Below are 19,326 nucleotides of genomic sequence, written 5' to 3' on the forward strand. Positions count from 1 at the left end.
GCAAGTGAAAAATAATAAACTAATGTTTCAAGTTGAAATTTATAATAGTAATAGTCAAACATTACTGTACTTACACATTTCAAAAAATAAATAAAATAATTACACAGTTACCTTGTCTTCTAGGTCTTGTAATATTTTCTTGCAGTCCTCCAGCCGTATTTCTATCTCTGCAGGAACTATTGTATACATTTCGGAATACTTGATCCGGAGTTTCTCCATAATATCCTGAAGACTTTGACTTTCTTTGCCAATCAGACTCTGAACCTCCTACAGCATTAAGAAGAATGTCACCAGTTTTACTCATATTTTAGAGAGTGCCTGTGCATGTGTGTGTATATATATAATTTACCTAATATATACACACATGCATACACACACACACACACACACACACTTAGTGTTTTATATTTCCGACACGATTAGAATTTTAAATAGTCATCTGTGTGTTATAAAACCTAATTTAGCTACCTCTGCAAGAGGATTAACCTTGAGAAATACTCACTCATTTAATCAAATGATGCTTTTCAATCTGCAAGAATTAGTTAAATTTGATACTACTCCCTGTCAAACAACTGACGCACTGGCGTTTATTGACAGGTATTAACAACGTAATCATATGAAATGCTTCTACAATTAAATGTTAACCTTTGTGCTCTCCCTTTTACCAGAAGTGCATTTTCTCTTTGAAAGATGTTTAATAGCCAGTGTTCATTCCTTCATTATTATAAACAACACAAAAGCCACAAAAAGCAACAGGTTTCAAGCTGAGGTGTCTGCTTTCAGGCAATTATGCAGAGTGGCACAGCAGGCTCCTTTCGAAACAGTAGTTTCCAGTTCTGCTTAAAGAATGTAGGTTTTATGAGACAAAAAGAAACTTGAACAACTRTCTGCAGCCCGTGGCCTAGGAACAAAATCTGATCTAAGTCCTCCTGCAGCAAGAATGAAGAAAGTCATTTGTTTTAAAGGCTTTCTAAAGTTTCAAGTTGGAAACTTTGGTTTGTTTGTTTTATGGTTCCTCTCTCTGATGCTTGGCTGTTTGAAAAACTCAAATGTTAGTCAAGCTACTAGGGAAAGCGATCTGAAGCTCCTGCCAGGCAATGAAAGACATTAAAATCATCCTTTTCTTTTAAAACATCCTTTTCTTTTAAAATCGGGAGTAATACTAATCCTTTAATTCTCAGTCTTCACTTGGGACTCTTTTCTCTCAAATAATTAATTTTGCACAAAATAAATATGTAAAAGTCTGAAATAGAYTTATTTCTTGTCATCCAATAGCAATTGGGGCCAACAAGAGAAAAAAATAAGAGGGAAAACACCCCCCCACACTATGAAACAGTTGCACGCCTGAATCCACCACAGGGACGCTTCGTGYTGCCGAACGGCCCAGTCGAGACTGTGTGAACATTTACGGGAGTTCCCAGATTCCCTGACTTGCATTTGAAAGGCTCAGTCGCAACGCTCGCTCGCCTCCAAAACAAAGCACACCTCTGCAAAATGGTTCCTGCGCCTGTAAGCATGCTTACMTTTCATGGATTCTCTAGCTGGAAAGCAGTTGTCCTTCAAAACTGTTCCATGTTTCTCCTACTGGATGATATCACCTTCCCATTTGCAAGGTCACCTCTTGGTGACTTAGAATTTCACTCACTGTCTTACCTCATTTTGCCATCAGGAAGTGCAATAGTTAGGYATGCTCATTCAAAAAATGCAATTTATTGCTCCAATTATAATGCTACAGATTTTATAGAAATCAGATTTCCTTTGGAAGAAGGGATGTAATTGCCCTATAGATTTTGGATCACTGGTATTTGTGTTAGGTAAAATCGGGGCAGTTTTCAATTATTTCTGTTTTCCAAAGGAACATGGATCCTGTGACATACTGCTATTTAGTCACATAAATGAAATGACAAACAAATCACTCGAGAAGATTGCTGTTGATATTTGCCTACGCTGATTGCTGCCAGCAACAGGACCTCTAAACTCACCCRTGGGCCTGCTGCTYACCTTTTGTTTGACCAGAGAAGTAYAGTTTGGATRTGAGGAAAAGAGCAGGCACCAAGCACCTGCGCTGGTAGCATTTCCTCCTGGATATAAMGAGTTCACTAAAACAGCAGCCCAATTTCTACATAATTCCAGAGGGAAAAAATAAGCCCTTTCAGACAAATTTGCATGGTTTCATCACATTAATGCCRGCTCACAACTCTCAGGAACCTCCTAAATCTGTAGTTATAAATTCTCTCCAGTGCTAACTCACACAAAAATGCTCATCTATGCCACCATGTTCTTTGGCTTCCATTTTCTCAAAGTTCTCAGCCCTTTCCCAGCTTCCAGCATACATTTTCTGAAGAGTACGTGATGGAGACCCCTTACTATTTTTTGTACAAGACTCAGTACAGTGGTGTCCAAATTCTGAATATGCCTTAGCAGGCTAGAGTAAATAAATGATAAAGTTCTATAGTTAAAAGAATAAATCAATTACATAAGCTTAAATCAAGATTTTTTAAAAAATAATAATATAGATCTAATACCATTAAATTGAAACTAAGGTAATTAAAATACTAGACAAACAAATATGTATTCAGGAGCTGTTAGGAATAATAATATTTCATAAAGTCAGGGATTCAGAGAAGGATAGCAAAAATATCCTGAAATGATAGAAAGACGTTAAGAGTGGATTGAGTTGGTGCAAGTTTAAGGCTGGTAGAGATTGTGGTCTGGATCACAAATTTCCGAAAACGATTTACCAGGTTAAACCACTGATATGGAAGATCAAATACAGACCATCTGAAGCTGCCCTTGCTAGGTACGCAGAGGGGGRAGGTGAGTGGGGGATATATCAAAAAATCCTTCCTAAAAAGCATGCAGTTGACTGTGACTCTTTGTGATCTGAAAAATTTCATGTAGATTGCAGATTTTATGCAGAATGAGGTGGACTCAAACCAAGGACATGGCAGGACCAAGCGTATCTTGCTGTCCAAAATGCCAGTCTCGTCCTCTTTCAGGTGTCATGTGTACATGAACAGACACATACTTTGCCRCTAGTTTTATTTGGAGCAAGTTCAAACCCCAGTGTAAAAGAAAACACACTCAGAAAGACCCCAAAMAATAACAGAGCTTCTACCAACCTCCAGTCGTCCTGCCTTTTCAGTAGTATCTTGTGATAACAAACATGCAGCGTTCTGTAACGAATTTTTCACAGCATTTATTTCTTCATTGATCTTGTCCCTCTGTTGAATCTCAGATTGTACAGACTCCTTATGGTCCTGAGCCTTTTCACACAACCTATAAAAGATTTCCAGTAAGAACAGATTAATTGTAAGACTACATTGATTAAAAGTAATCAAAGAAAACGTTAATATTTTAAATATACATCCAGAACATTTGCCTGTATTTTGATATTATTTTCTGTAAACAAATCTCTGCATTTCTGCCCTTTACTGCCTCAGTTTCTTCAAAAATGAGTCTTCAGATATTGTTAAATAAGAAACATTTAGTAGACTAAATCAAATAGCATTTATATTTAACTAATCAAGCCAGAAATGGAATCTCATTTAAATTCACAAAAGCTTGGGACCTGCCCAATTCACCATCATCCCTCCCAATTCCTTTCAAATTTGAGAAAAAAAAATTGCAGCCACAGAGGACATGGCCAGGCTCAGGTTCTTCCTAAGAGGTAGATCCTGTTGCCCATGCTGGAGCCAGTGGACAGGTTAAATGGAAGAATTGTGTGACCCAGTAARGGTCGTTCATTATCTCTGCAAGACTGCTGCATCTTTCAAATCTTTTTTCTTCAAAAGCCAATAAAATGCTGAGCATTTAAGTAGTCCTACTTCATGGCTTTCAGAGTGAAATTTCCCCCCACTTACTTTTTACAGCGGTCTTGCATTGTTTTTATCTCACACAAGGTGGGAAGGGCAGCTTCTACCTCAGTATTTTCAGGCATATTCAGGATGTTTCTTATTCGGTGAAGAAGTAAGAGTAAGAGGAGCTGCTGCCAGTTGATGTTCTCTTCAAATGAGTTCAYAGAATCTAGCAATTCTACCAGTTCTTCTCTGCTGGCTTTTTCTTTCTCTTTAAGACTTTCTGGCTGTTCTTCCTGGAGCTTATCAAGAATTATCGTTTCTCGTTCCAGCTAAGTAAACAATATGTGGACAAGATAAAGTGTTTTTTCATTCCATCACCTTAAATTACATTATTTACTCACACACATGACCAATACTGGGAACTGTGTAGCCAGACAGCCTGAACCTCTGAAGGGTGCCCAGACCTTTGAGTTTTCTCTAACAAAGCACATCACCACACACAGGGTCATGCTGGGTTCAAAGAATTTACACTATAAATATATCCACCATTTTTGACTCAAAATTCAAGACTAGTTGGAGCTAAYTGACCAATTGGCAGGTGGGAAATGATGTTCTGCACTCATCTCAGCCATTCATGCAACCTTTTAYCAGCTGAGGGTCCCAGCCCCATCACATTCCTCAAAACTTGCACTGTTTGCTGAACAACTCACCTCTTCAYTGATGAATTTCCATTCCTGCTTTAGTTCTTCACAGTTAATCTCCAGCTCTTTAGCTGCCTCAAGTAAACCTAGCCACTTTTCCCACAAGGTTGTTACAATTCTGCCCAGTGCCCAGTCAGTTCCCTTGCATAATCTGGTCAGCTCTCTTGAGACCTGCCTCAGCTTCACAAGATCATCTTCAGCTGAGTCAATGCTGGAGACTAAAATCTTAAAGGAGAAATAAATAAACATGCAAATAAATAAAGCAAGATGGTCTATCAGAAATGTTAATGAAGCATTCAGTGACATGATTAGGATCCTCTGTTAAAATGGCAATCACACCATTAAGCTGATTAAATACATTTCTCATGAGGCAATTCTATACTGGCTAAGACTGTAGAGAAAACAGTAAATAAAACAAGCAAAACAAACAGAAGAACAGCATGCTAAGTAACTAGTTTGCTTTTACTTTTTTTCTAGTTACTTGGAAAAGAGACCAGAAGGAATCATAGATATGTAACACAAAGATTCTGTAATATGAGTACTACAAAAAAGATAGAAAAGAGCTTCATTATAGCAGGCACAGGGTGAAGAGGCAGCAAGATTGTCCTGGATGGGGAAGTAAGAAATTCTGATTCTCCCATCTCAGGGAAAACACGAAGGTTATAAATGTGATCAGCCCTGGTCCTGCAAAGAAGCAGTGAGGGATCTGGACGTAAATGCAGTACTATTTTAATCACAGATAGCGTTTCCTTTCCACAGCAAAAGGACATATTCATTTTACATGGCCTATCATAATCCTGAATATTTACTTGTATAAAAATAAGTCCTGTGTTTTTATATATATCTAAATGCAGGACAAAGAACTTCACTTCTTTCTATTCTGGTATCATACGCTGATGAGCATAGCTGCATCATTGTTTTGCACATGTTTTTGAAAGTATTTCAGAGCCGTTTACCTTGCTTTCTTCTAAACGTTCCAAAGCTTCCTTGTAAGACACAGGGATTTGGGACAAAGACTGCGTAAGCACCGTTTCCAGTTTTTTAAGATCTTCACACACCTTATCTTTGGTTTCTGTGTAGCTTTTGTGTTTCTCAAAATACCTGTAGGAAACAATTAATATATCAATTAAAATTTGTTGTGGTTGCTCCTCTCTCCAACCATAACACTGACTAGAATTTAAAAATTCTGAACTAGAAATCCTTACTAATTATTTTGCAAGTTGTCTTCAAATAGCATTTATTACACATTTCAATTTCAATATCTGAGATATATTAGAGATTCAGGTATAAAATGCCCCAGAGGTAATGAAATATAGGTATGTATATCCATACATAAGCCATGGAATTGCCAAAAGAATTGTAAGTCCTGATCCTACATCTACATCTCTATACTTCTCAGACATACCCCAAAATCAGCTCCCAGTCTGTAGCAGAAACTCTATTTGTCCCTACCGTGCGTAAACTGTACGACTGAAAATTCTTATTTCTATACCTTACCACCTCTTCTCTATTACCAAACTCTTTACAGTCATCCAATTCTTTCTGTATAAAAACAGATTTTAAGGTTATGCTCAACAGAACCAGAAGCACTAGATGACCAGCAAGTAATTTAAAAGTCCTTTATCTCCCAAACTTCTTTCATACCTGTATCTGAAGGTACTTCAGATCTCTTCTGTATATATATCTGAAGGAAAGAAACTATGGCCTGCATCTTGCTTCGTCTCAACCCATGGAAGACGCACATTACAGCAGCCCTAGCACTAAACTAGATAGCGGAAATGTGCTGTATTCTTATTCCGGCCCCATATCACATTCAGTCCAGCACCATTTATATTTTCTGAAATATGTTAAAAGTGAAAGCATTGTAAATTAGTAATATTATTATATTAGTAATACACTTACTGTCTGGTAATTTTCCTTCCATTACAATAGCACCTAGGGACAACAGAGAGCTGCTTACTGCTCTTTCTGCTAAGTAACCAGGTTCTATCAGAGCAGAAGCAAGACTGCGTTTATTACCAGTCACCTTCCTCATAGTAAGGAGCATAGTCTAGGGAGATCTCTTAAATGTACCTCTGCTCATCATCTTCCTTTCTTCGAGTCTTCTCTTTTATTGCCAAACTTCTATTGACTAGTTCTCTTAAAGTTTTTTCCAGATGCATTTTATCTTCTGGTTTCAGTAGGTTTTTCAGCTTGGAGTACAAGTTTTCTATGTCAGCCTTTGCAGAGTCAAACTCTTGTCTCCATCGTGGGATTTGATGGGCCTCTCCTAAACCACCAGGCTCTGCCATGGCAAAGGAAATTCTAGCTTCATAGTTGCTGAGGAGTTCGACAGCTCTCTGAACAGCTTTGGTATAAAGCTCACCAGTCTTATGGGCCTCACTCAGCGCACTCTGGAAGCAGTAAAAAAGGCAGAAGGAACAATCAGGAAAGACTGCTGTGCACCTCCGGATTGCTAAATGGCCTTCTCAGAACCCAAATTTATTCATACACTATTTCTCCTTGCATCAATGCTGCCCTGTAGAATAACCAGGTGATTTCCATTATTAAGTTTACCTCCACTCTAGCCACATTTCTCAGCTAGATTTCTCCCATGCCCTTACTTTACCAGGCTGAGCAAACTAAGCTTAGTTAGCAGCCATTGCAAGATATACCCTCTACTTCCCCCACCCCTCTAACAGCACTTGTTTCTGRTTGAACGGATCTTTCTTGACAAGGGCACTAGTAATTAGTTCACTGCTCCAACGAGCAGTGAACTAATTCACAGCGAACTGATACACAAGGAGCACTGCTCCTTGTGTACTTGTGTAAAAGCCTGGATCTCAGCTGTATCCTTTGCTCCCCTCCCTGAGGCCCCATCACATTGGTTCAACCTGCTGCGCTTCACCCTCCTTGAACATTCCCAAATAAGATCTCTGTTTAYAGTAGAAACAGGAAACTTCTGGGTTTTTCGCATCAGTGTTGCTACTGAAAATGTTAAGTAAGTCCCAAGAACAATACAGGGTGACCTGTTCCCAACCTCTCTTCAAGCCAGTATTTCAACATAACCTGCTCTCTCCTCCTCTTTACCTTTCTCTTCCAGTGCTAATTCCCCCTGCTTGATTATGATCAAACTGAATGCAATAAATTTCTTTGCATCTTCAGTTTCCCATCATGATTCCAGTCAAACCAATCAATGCAGAGAAGATATCAGTCCAATTCATTTATTAGACTAAACAGAGGATGTAATTCATGCAAATATAAGCACTACACTCATTGATGCCTAACCCAAGTCTTGAGAAAAGACATATGGTTATATCTTGCTTTTATTAAATATACTTACAACACGGGCTGCAATATCTGTCTTCAGTTGCATTTCATGATCTTGCAGTGTCTCTAATTTTGTTTCTATACTAGCAGCAAGAGATTTTTCTTCTTGATTTTTCCTCTCTTTTTCCATTATACATTTAATAGCAGAAAACACTGCTGGAATCATATTTTGGATTGCTTCCCATCGCATCTTTTCATACTGTATCATCTTCATGTCTACTAGAAGTGGTTTCTGGACCTCTAATTGAATATGCTTTATTGTGTGGAATATATGTTCTGCTTCACTCTGGATATCTTCCTTGTTAACACACTGGAGACCAGAGACCATGTTTTGGAGAAATTCATTCAGTCCTTCAATATTTTTTTCCAGGCTCTTTATTTCTTGCATCTTAGATTCTTTGAATGCTGTATCAAATATCTCATTTTTGTTTATTTGATTTGCTGCTTCCTGGGTTAAGTTCATAATTTGTCGAATTGTCTGAAGCAGAATCTGTGCACATATAAGCTTCTCAGCAGGAGAAGAACTAGAGCTATCATTTAGTACGTTAGTTTCTCTTCTTGTATTAGATGTCATAGTCTGGATTTCATTTACCAATGCTTGAAGCTTATCACATTCCCTAACAACATCATCGAAGTGCACTCTCTTCTCTTCAATTTTATTTTTAATTTTAAAAAACTGAGTTTGCAATTCATTAAGCTGTAGTGAGTCCCAATTTAGACCTATGCATTCAAATATTTCTTTATACTTCATCATTTGTGACAAATTAGACTGAAAAGCTAATATTTTTTCTTCAAGCGCTTTGTATTTTTCCTTAGATTCCTGCTTGACACCTAATAATTCCAGGTTCATTTCATCAYACTGTAGATCATTAAGATCTTGCTGCAATGAAGTTATTCTTTCAGAAGATTCTCTGTAAACAGCKATCTTTTTTTCCACTTCATGACATTTATTTTGAATTTGTCTCTGTGTTTTCCTTGCTCTAGTCTTTAAACTTTTTAACTGGTCACTCAGAAATAATTGTTCAGATAAGCTCAGTTCCCCAGCTGTAGCCTGGCTCTCTTCACAATGGGATGAAACCAGCTCTTCTATTTCCTGCGTTTCCTTTAAAACTTCCTTTAAAATGGCTTGCTGATGGCTTAATTCTGACCACGTGCTAGTTTGGTTCACATCAGGCCTGGCAAGTGTCTCAGCATTTTGCAGCTGACTGTGAACTTTTTCTACTTCTGCAATAAGCTTTTGCCTCTCCTCCAGCTGGAGCTCCAACTGCTGTAATCTTTGAGCTGATTTTGAAACAAGAGCCTTGTATGAATTCTGCAATGCTTGTAGAAGGAAGGTCATATCAGTGATCTCCTCTGGCTTTAAGTCAGGACCAATGCGCCGAAGCTCRTCATCCAGTGATACAATCACAAGCTCTCTGCCTAGGACTTCTGTCCTCACCTGCTGACAATTTCTAATCTGTGATTTAACATCATTGGGGAAAAGTGCTGCTTTCTGATCAAGGGAGGACAGTGAATCTTTGACCCATGAAATATTCTCTTTCAGCCTCCTTGTTATTTCATTTTTCTTGAGAGYGGGACTAGGGAGCTGAACATCCTCTTGAGGAGTTTGTTGCTCTGATAATGCTTGCAATTTGCTCTGCAAATCATGTATGGAATTTTCCAAAGCTGTCTTTTCTTGATCACTCCATATTCTTTTCATCTGCAGTTCAATCCTTCTTTTTAATAGAAAAAGACCATGCTTAATGTCCTGTAGCTCTGTGGTCCAAAGTACAGGGTATTTGGCTTTTCCTCCAGCTGAGGAACTTAACTCTCCTTGTAAATGCTGCTCTTGTATCTGTCTCTGAATATCCTGTGCTTTACTCATAAGCAAGTTAAACTCTTTGATTTCTGCCACAATTTGATCATGTTTCTTTTGCACCGCTTGTTCCATGTGTTGCCACCATTGCTCCAGTTGCCTCATTTGGCTTTCTGTTAACACTTTATCCATGCATGTTAAATGCTGAGATAAATTTTCCTGCTGAGTTTTCAGCTGGTTCAAAACCTCTCTTTCTCTGAGTAATGACCCTATACATGTTTTAATTTTCTCCAGGAGAACTGTGTTGTTCATAGGACCCCTGCCAAAAATATTAACAGGGTTTTAGAAAAAATCTAGAATACAGATTAGACACATTTTTAGAAGAGAACTGCACCAATCAGGAAATGATTCACTCACTTGATTCACTTAATCACCTGTACCTCTTAATGTTCTCTCACCACTTTTTTATATCACCTTTGCAGTATAGTTATTTCTYGCTTATCTGTGTATTATTTCTAGGKATCTCTGTMGAAAAAGGTACTTTCTAATTTATAGCATCTATAATAGCAGTAGATACAAATATAATGTGCTAYTTTCTAAGAGACCCTAGTATCTCTTTAAAGTTATAACAAATACATATCAAAAAATCAACAATAATGTTAAATCAGTTTTAAGTGAACTAACAACATTTTACAGCAATGTTTGATTTAAAAGGAAAATAAAACTTAATTAAAAGAATAACTTTAAAAATTCCCATTCATTCAGAAATAATTAGGAGGGGTTAATCAACTTGTCTTGCACTTCCAGGCTATTTGAAATACCTATATAAAATACATTTAATAATTAGATTCAATTTAGTTCAATGTCTTTGCTGTAAATTAACAATTGTATAAATCATTTTAAAGGTTTTCAAACTAATATGATTCACTATTATCACTGATAGATCAGTTCCATGTTTTGACAGCCAATCTATAAAATGTACTAAATATTTTATGTACATTGGTTACCTTTGGATTGATACTACAGACTTATTTATTGCCACAGAATGCAGTATTCCTCCTATTAAATAAAGTTRATTTTCATTCTTATGAACTTCATTCAGTCTCAGTAATGAGACTTTTCACTCGGCAACAAATAAGAATTTATGAATCTTTGAAAAAAACCCAGTGCTCCACTTTCCTAATTTATTCATCTTGAAAAAAAATTAACACTTCACATTTGCCATATTTTTGAAAAAATATTTTAGTATGGCATTTACATAAGTTTTTTAGCACATCTCTTTGATTTGCCTAAAAAGTAAAATGAACAGGTGTTGCTAGAGGGTAGCATAGAACCACTGGTAACACTTCTGTTTAAGGCTGCTGTGTTAGTACCAACTYACAAACCTATTTGAGTGCTCCTGTCACCTAACTTTATCGAGAAGGCTATGTCATAATGTCATATTCCTATCTCAACATCACTGAAGTTTAGGGGGAGAAATTCAGTCTAGGTTAGCTATATCCGTAACATTAATTTAAGGCCCATATTTGTTCTGCAACATTAACAGAAAACCTCCAGTATACTTACGTTTTTATGTTATCTTTTTCTGCTGACAAATTTTTCATTGAGGACTGAGCAGCAGAAAGATTTTTCTGGTACTCATTAACTAAACAGTACTGCTGTTGCTTCACTGCCTTAACAGCGTCTAGCTCCTGAAGCAGCTTGTCCCAGCAGGGCACCGCGGACTCCGAGGTTTGCAGCTCTGCTGTGCTCGATCCCGTTGCACTGGGGAACGCCTCTTGATTCATGCACAAAGATTTTGCTTTCCACGTTTCCAGTTCTGTGTGTAAATTCTACAACCAAACCCATCACAGAAAGAGRATTACACGAGAATCTTAATGACTTTTGACTTAATTGCCGAGTATGGCTAAATACTGGTACATCTACAAACTTGCTTGCATAGTCACATGTGAACGAACACACGTTTGTATACATCAGGGAAACACGCATGTGCCGTCATCGGTGTACATGCTACTGCACTTCAGAAAAGAAGAATGAAATATTGTATGGACATATTTGCATTAAAACAGTGTGTTTGCAGATTATCTATTATATAAACTGCCTAATCGCACAGGCAAACCCCAGATAAGACTGCATGCAACGATTTTGTTCTGCCTGAGCGAACCGTGCTTCTGTGAGCATACCACTACATTAATAGTGAGGAATGCTTTGCCGTTTCATACCTCCAGCTCTTTCAGTTGTTCATTTATGAGCACAATATCCAATTCAGCCACTTCATTTTTCAGCTCGTTAACCTTTTGTTCCTCCTCAAAATATTCAGTATTTACAGGTACTCCGGGAAATAGTTCCTTCTGAACATGCACGTCAATATCTGTGTCCTACAGTGCGGAACAAGATTGTTATTTCTGAAGGATTCCTAAAACCAAAAGTTTTCTGACTGCAACGTTTCCCCTTTGCTTCACAGGTTTAAGCTATGCCTAAATCCTGCAGTAGCTTCCCCCACAACCTCCACGTGTCCACCAGGACTTACAGTCCCAGCTCTTGGAGATGACCGCCCATCTCTGCAGACGCCCTGGCTGCTTGCCAGCACAGCACAGGTAGCAGTGAAACCTCTGCCCATCACTGCAAGTCTAAAAGTTTGACACCCCCACTTTCAAATAATGTCCTGCCTGCACCCACATCTGGCAATGATCACTCAAATTCATGTTTTCTCCCGATTTTCTCTCCCTCCTCTCATACACACATCCTTTAACCCCCCTCACACCCTCATCCCTGCTGTTCAGCCACGGCCTCAATATCCTGCTGTTGCCTTTGTGGGGACYACCTCTCTCTTTGGCTGCCCTTCATGGGGCAACTCATGCATGAAGCAGCTTTTCTGCAAGGTGAAGCCACAGCTGCTCCTGCTGCGAGCGCCACCAAAGCCCAGTGCTAAGCTGGACGGCGTTGGGAACTGTGTCTCCAGCGGAGCAGGGATGAAGACAGAGCTCAGACAGGGAAGAGGGTCAGTCGGTGCCAGCCCCCGCCTGGCCATCACCTCCTGCTGTGACGGAAGGACAGGTCATGCAGGTGTGGTGGTCAGGTCCAACAACCCAACAGTTGGTCACTGCCCAAGCAGGTGCTCATGGCCAGCCCCAGTTYAGACGTAAAACATATTCATCTAAACTATCTTCAGCTATTGTGGACAGCAATGTAAATAAAATGTCACAGACTCCTCTGGATCACACGGCAATGCCTTATAAATCTCTGTGTGTCCCAGCTCCCCGGCACCTGTCAACCTCTGGCTTAAAACTGTGATCTGTTCCAGCTATGGACCACATGTGAGTGCATACAAGTATACAGATGGGACTACCATGTGAGTGTCTCCATGTTTGTACTGACATACAAAATGAGCAATGACAGAAAATTCTTATTTGAAAAGCTTACTTCTTTGCTATTTTAAACATCGTTTTCCTAGGAAATGACCAGCTACCCATGCAGCTGTATCACTTCTAAGCTGTGTCGCTGTCCTCTGTCTCTATGTGGGTCATGAACTAGCCAGACTAGCATGCACCTGCTTCCAAGGGTGGAAACGTGTAGCACAGTGCAGGCATTATTGGAAAAGAATAATTCTAATTATTTGAACTTTTCTGGTTTCTTTCAATTTGAACTGAAGGGGCCCACTCATGAAACAGTCAACCAGAGAACTTTTCCATTTCTCTGTGTACACATCTATACAAAATTCAGACACAAGATTTCATCTTAAGAGACTTTCGAGGGCCATAGAATTAAAGTAAGCTGAAAAACTCAGCTATCCTTCACAGAGCAAAAAGGAAATCCACTTTACCAGATYGAAACATAAGCACATCAGAATGCAAAGAAAAGTAAGTGGTTGGGTGGTATGAGAACTCAGGACAGGATTGCTGTGTACCTGTTCTGCTTGTCTGTGTGATGTTCCCCTGACGCACACCGTGGCACTGCCCCACAGACAGCTTCTGTCTCCCCACACAGTAGTTTTAATTTTTCCACTAGTTTCTCAGCTTGAGCCCATCAGATAGGCAGAGAGGGAGGAAAAGATGAGAAGGAAAAAGAACAGGGGCTGTTGACCAGCTGTTGTCCCACAGCTGCAATCCCAGGGCTCCTCTGCCGCCCCTTCTCTGCACAGGCCAGTGGGAAACGGCCAGTTTCACCCGCCTTCCAAAACACCAGATCTGCACTGCCAGGGCAAGGCAAATACTGGGGTGTTATCCAAATATGGACTCTGGCTTCAAGACAGGCTGTAGCCCACAGTTTAAACCCTTTTCTTTAAGCAGATAAGCACRCTTTCCTCAGGAAACCAGCAGAATCTATTCTCCTCCCCTTCGTCAAGGTCCAAAGCGGCTGAATGCAAACACTGCCATTCTCCTACAAAGCGCATTTTAAAGTGCAAAGCAGTCAGTTCATTTGGGTCTGTATTTAGAAGAAAAGTTTAAGTTCCAGGTAAGACCTGCCAAAGGACAGGTCTTATAGATTTACCTACAGATTTAACTGATCAAAATTTAGTTACTTTCAGGTCAAACTGAAAGTAGCCAGAAAAGTTCAAATAATTAGACCTGGCTCCACCTTGAACATAAGGATGCTGAGAACTGGTGCTGATAAAGCACTGCAGCCAGGAAAGTTCAGGAAGGCCATTTATCATTTAACACCTTTACTTTAAAGCAGAATACATTTAATAATATCATCTAGCAATGTACCTCATTTCTCAATTAGCTTGAATTCAAACTACTTTTTCTATCTTATTTATTTTCTCATGATGGATCACCCCTGGATTTTAGTTTTCTGAAATGCCTTCCCTATGATGGAGGAGACTATCACAGCTAACCACAGTAACATGGAAAGAAGTTACATCGATTAACAGGATTTAAAGGGAAACCCTAGATATTATAAAATAAAGACTGGTTATGGTGGCTTTGAAAACCAATATTTCTCTTTTGAACAGACCTACTGAAAAAAATATTGTGTGGCTGGCACTTTGGATAAAGTTCAAAACTAYTGTGGACATAAAGCAGTGCTATACCCTATGCACTTGACTCTGATGTGGGAATAATTGCCATRTCTTTATAATAAAACTTCAGCTGAAGCTGTAGACTGCCATGCAACAAAAATTCATTGATTCTGTCAATTTGAAATACCAGAACACRGGTTACCTCATGTACAGAAACTGGGGGTTTGGACTCCAGACCATCTTTCTCGATTGCTACAGATTTTGGCACTTGACTCTTCTGACACATCTYTTGTCGAACCTGCTGCACATCTTCTCTACATGATTGATTCTTGACATYACTAGATTTCTCCTTTTGTTGTAAAGGAAATAAAAGAAACAAGTAACTAGAAAGCCCTAAACAAACATGCTGAGTAGTAATTGCAGTGCTTCAGATGAAAAAGGTATGAAGCCTATAATTACAGGTAAATGAGGAAGACCAAAATTATGTCTCATAAATTTATCATGGGAAAGGTTACAGCAAAGGAAACCATTTAGGAGAAGTAGTGTTGTAATTTTGTTATAAATTTTTAGAAAAATTACAGATTGCAAATATTCTTCCTCTGACCTACACTTTTCATGTTTCTTTATTCTAAGCGTGGGCTTTGACCTCTGCATCCCCGGATGCTCATTGTCTTGAATAGACAAGAAATAGAAAAGGTCTTGAATAGAAAAGGTTTAGCTTTTTCCTGAGGCTCCAATCATTTCCTTGCAGTGTAGACAAAGAGTCTGTGGCTAGAAACCCTGCTGACTACCAGGTGGGATATTCCCCTGGGCAGCKCTGGGATTTGCTGTATATACATGCTGAGGCATTTACTGAGTTATTCTCAAGTTCTGCTTGAGTTTGTTTACCATCTAGGGACAGAAGAAATAAAACAGCCACTTACCCAAAATAAGGAACGACAAATACAGCATGCCCACAGAGGAGAGTACAACATTTGGGATGTATCTATGCTGAGATAGTATCTGAGCTAGTGACTGCAACTCAGCTAGGACACGTATTGAAAGTGATCCCTCTGCAACCTGAAATGAGCTAATTTACTTGGTTTTTCAGCAAGTTCACAAGTCCRCACTGTGCTCCACCTTGTTACTCATAACACTGCTTTCATTCTCAGTGTGCTAAAATGGAAGGTCTGAGAAGAGTCTGGCTGTCTTCTCTGYAACCTCCTTCAGGGAGGGGGTGACAGCAATTAGCTCTCCCATTACTCTTTTCTTCTCCAAAGACAATCTAGCTCTTTTGTGCCTCTCCTCATAAGTCAAGTGCTCCAGCTTCTAGCCATCTGGTTTGTCAAAATTCCTCTTGTACCAGGGGGCACAAAACTGAATACAGCATTTCAAATGTAGCCTCATGCATGTGAGTAAACAAATATGTAAATAACACATGTAAATAAGTGAAAGAGATACAAGCAAAGTAACAGTGTTCAAGCAAAGTGCTAAAAGGACGTCAGGATAGAGCCAGGCGACTTGGGATACAATGTCCCCAGCAAATCCCACAGTAATGAAATAATTCCATCCATAGCCATTTTAAGCRTACATGAGAGGATTCAGAGAGTTAAACACATACTAAGAACACAACTGCAACTAAGCTGTATACATATATCCTCAGCTTCAATCAGTCTGTATAATATCTCATCCAGTTACCTCCGCCGGACTTGTTTCCTTTCTTGTTTCATCACCTTCAGTACCAACAACACCTTGTTGCCTTTTCCGCTCTGCTTCACTACCTTGAACMGCATTGTCCAGAGGGTCCTCGTGGACTCCATCACGGCTGTCCACGGCTGGGCTCTCTTTTTCAGCTTCCTCCTGGTGTGAAAAATATTCATTGTTTACAACCAGTAAAAGTCACAGTAAAAAGAAAAAATCAAGCTTACTAAATTCTCACTCCACAAGCTGTCTACTGCTCCTTCAGATCTGCTTAATGATTGTGGGAATAGGCTGAGATACCTCAGACCCAGAGTCTCTTGTGACCACCTGCTCAGATCAGCTTGCAGGATCGGCTTAATCACTGCAAAACAGTTTCAGGACAAGACAAACAGGAGCAAGCGTTCATATGATTCTTAATGCTGTCAAAGCCCTTTCTTCTTAGACACATTTGGCAACCCTAACTATTGATCTTTCTCCTTTTCCAGAAATCTCTGCACTGATGGTTTCTGCTCTGGTATTTTGATAGCCTTCTCTCCCCTGTAGTATTATCCCATGATGATGAGAGATCCATGAGGGAGTTCTCCAAATCATGCCCTCAGCTTCGCACATATAAAGTCACCCCCACCCTGACAGTGTGAATATCCTGACATCCCCCCAAAGAGCAGCAGTTTCAGGTTAGTAAGCTCTTTTTGGCTCATATAATTTATCCTTCCTTCCTTCAGGTTGGAAAGGAAAGGAAAATATGCCTCTATAGGACTCAACGAATTATTAGGAAATTACATATGCACTTCTAGCAAACACACACGCACACATTGACATGTGCCGGAATATATTTGTCAGATACCTGAACAGTCTGCCCCTCTTTGTCCTTGCTTTGACAGATAACCTGAAAGGCGCTGTCTGGCAATATGCTACTTTCCTCCAGAAGTGGATCATTTTGCTTCTCCTTCTCTGACACATTCCCATTTACATCCTGATCCTAAAAGAAATGATTTAAAAAAAAAATGCTTGTGTGACTCCAAACCTTCTATTTTAATATTAAATATCTGGAGGGAAAAACACAGAATTTATGGAAACAAACATGAAAAATATTGTGCTGCAGTTCTAGACAGGTCTTACTGGTTTAAGAGAAGCTCTCAAAGTTATAAAACAACAAAWCAAAAAGCTAGAGTTCTTTGGCAGAGGTCTATTTGCAACTTTCACATCTACCTCTCATCTCCGTTTGTGTCTTGAGCTAGAATACTTATTTTGATTACCTGCAAGAAAAAATTATATGCAGGTTGAATCTGAATTGAAAGTTGCAGTTTTGAATAGACAGTATTGACTTGTTACAGACTTGTTAAAACAACTTCAGGGACTTCTCCTCCATTTGATTTATACATGTAYGATTTACAGAAGGCTTAATTCAATAAAAATGAAAAGGAGGCAATATACAAAAGGCATCTGAAAGACAGCTGCCTCTTTAATCAGTCTTTCACTGTTGTTCCTGACAACAAGTATACTCACATTATGCATTTCCAAGCATTCCTTTAACTCTGCTGCTTTGGGGCTCTCTTCTACAGCAATAGGGATAGCAGAAGTGACCTGCATCTCTCTCTTTGTATCTGCCTTATCTTTCTCATGTATTTCATCAGTAAATACATCTTTTAATTCAAGGGCTTCACTGAAAATATTTTCATTCTTTTGCTTGACATTTTCAAGCCTTTTTTCCAGAGTCCTATATTCACTCTGAAGTGTTTCAATCTCATCCTTAATAAACTTYTGTCCTGCTGAAGAAGTGTTTTGTTTAACAGTTTCTGCTAAAACCAAAATCTTCTTTAATGTGTCTTCACATTGACTAAGAGGTGCTTGTTGTTCCTTTAAACACAAAGAAAACATTTTATTGAAAAGTGTCTTCACTCAATATACTTAATGCTAAGATCTAAAGTCATTCACTAAATCATAAATATTTGTTCAGAACAGCAAACTGCTGAAAAGTTCATGAAGACCTATTYGCTACAGAAAGTCAAATACTATACCTGTATTTTAGAGCCATATATTTTTATAAACAGAGTACAGTTGAACATATGCATTAAGACAATAATAAAATAATCAGATAGTATACTGTGAGGTGCACGGTGATCTTTCAAGGTTTCAGGGTTTTAACAGGTAAACTCCCTCTCCTTCCTCTTTCTTCACTTGTTAAAGGTATAGCAACTTCTGGAGGAAGGGGAATTACAGTGTTTTGCATGTGAATTACAATGTCAGCTTTCAATAGCTGCCTGTGCTCACAGCAATGAGACTATTCTGAGTTTTGCCAATGTGCAGAAGAGTATCTGCTTGTGTTAAGAACATCTTACGAAGTATATTTTAATACTTATGAAGAAAAATATCTACTTATCTATACATCTTAATGTTGAACTTGGCTCACGGACACTTTCCTAAGCTTTCTGAACTCTGGTTAAACTAAAGACACAAACTTGAAGATCTCTTTTCTCATTATTCCCAAAGAGAGAAAAATTAAAAAAATCAAATTCAGGAAGTCTGTGTGCTTGGACTTGGACAATTCTGCTTTCAGTTAGGTTAACAGCAAAGATCCACTGACTTCATTATGAGCATTTTCAGTCCAACAACGATCTTAATAAAAGGAATATCACATACACCTTACATTTTGAAAGAATTTCTTTTATCCTAGTTTGACACAATTACCTCTTCTCTTTTTTTTAAATACAATGCCCTCCACAAGYCCCTGGGGTATGGATCCACTTTCCCCATCATGTAAAATCTGTAATATACCTGTGATTTCAACTGTTTTTTCTCAGCTGACGGTTGTTCCATTGCTGGACCTCCATAATCAGCAAAATTCTCAGAGACAGTTTTTAGCTCAGTGCTCAAGCTTTTTACCATATCCTGAAACAGATGGTGCTCTTGAACATGGCTTTCCAAAGTCTGCACTAYGTTCTAGAAATCAAGGAGTTTCTCAGGTTAGTCAATCACTAACTCACAGAAAATATAACCCATCCACRGTCTGTCATAGCTTTTCCAGGACCAGAGTGGCACAAAACATTTGCTTATTTCCCACAAAATATCCAGCTAACCACA

General features: G+C 38.9%; 1 protein-coding gene across 1 annotated transcript in view; it reads right to left on the reverse strand.

Annotated features, from left to right (window-relative positions):
• Nucleotides 1-19,326, reverse strand: part of SYNE2 (spectrin repeat containing nuclear envelope protein 2) — a 173,736-nt gene that overhangs the window by 93,047 nt on the left and 61,363 nt on the right. The window contains exons 44-57 of the mRNA XM_085315029.1: nt 19,021-19,185; nt 17,752-18,102; nt 17,090-17,224; nt 16,243-16,404; nt 14,768-14,914; nt 11,828-11,983; nt 11,172-11,437; nt 7,824-9,924; nt 6,575-6,894; nt 5,458-5,602; nt 4,511-4,726; nt 3,864-4,129; nt 3,123-3,279; nt 112-267 (exon numbers count right to left, since the gene is read on the reverse strand). Of these exons, the coding sequence (XP_085171155.1) occupies nt 112-267; nt 3,123-3,279; nt 3,864-4,129; nt 4,511-4,726; nt 5,458-5,602; nt 6,575-6,894; nt 7,824-9,924; nt 11,172-11,437; nt 11,828-11,983; nt 14,768-14,914; nt 16,243-16,404; nt 17,090-17,224; nt 17,752-18,102; nt 19,021-19,185 (4,743 nt within the window). The remainder of the gene's footprint in view (nt 1-111; nt 268-3,122; nt 3,280-3,863; nt 4,130-4,510; nt 4,727-5,457; nt 5,603-6,574; nt 6,895-7,823; nt 9,925-11,171; nt 11,438-11,827; nt 11,984-14,767; nt 14,915-16,242; nt 16,405-17,089; nt 17,225-17,751; nt 18,103-19,020; nt 19,186-19,326) is intronic.

The sequence above is a fragment of the Rhea americana genome, unplaced genomic scaffold (genome assembly GCF_003343005.1).
Source record: "Rhea americana isolate MKP2758 unplaced genomic scaffold, rheAme1 scaffold_42, whole genome shotgun sequence".
NCBI lineage: Eukaryota > Metazoa > Chordata > Aves > Rheiformes > Rheidae > Rhea > Rhea americana.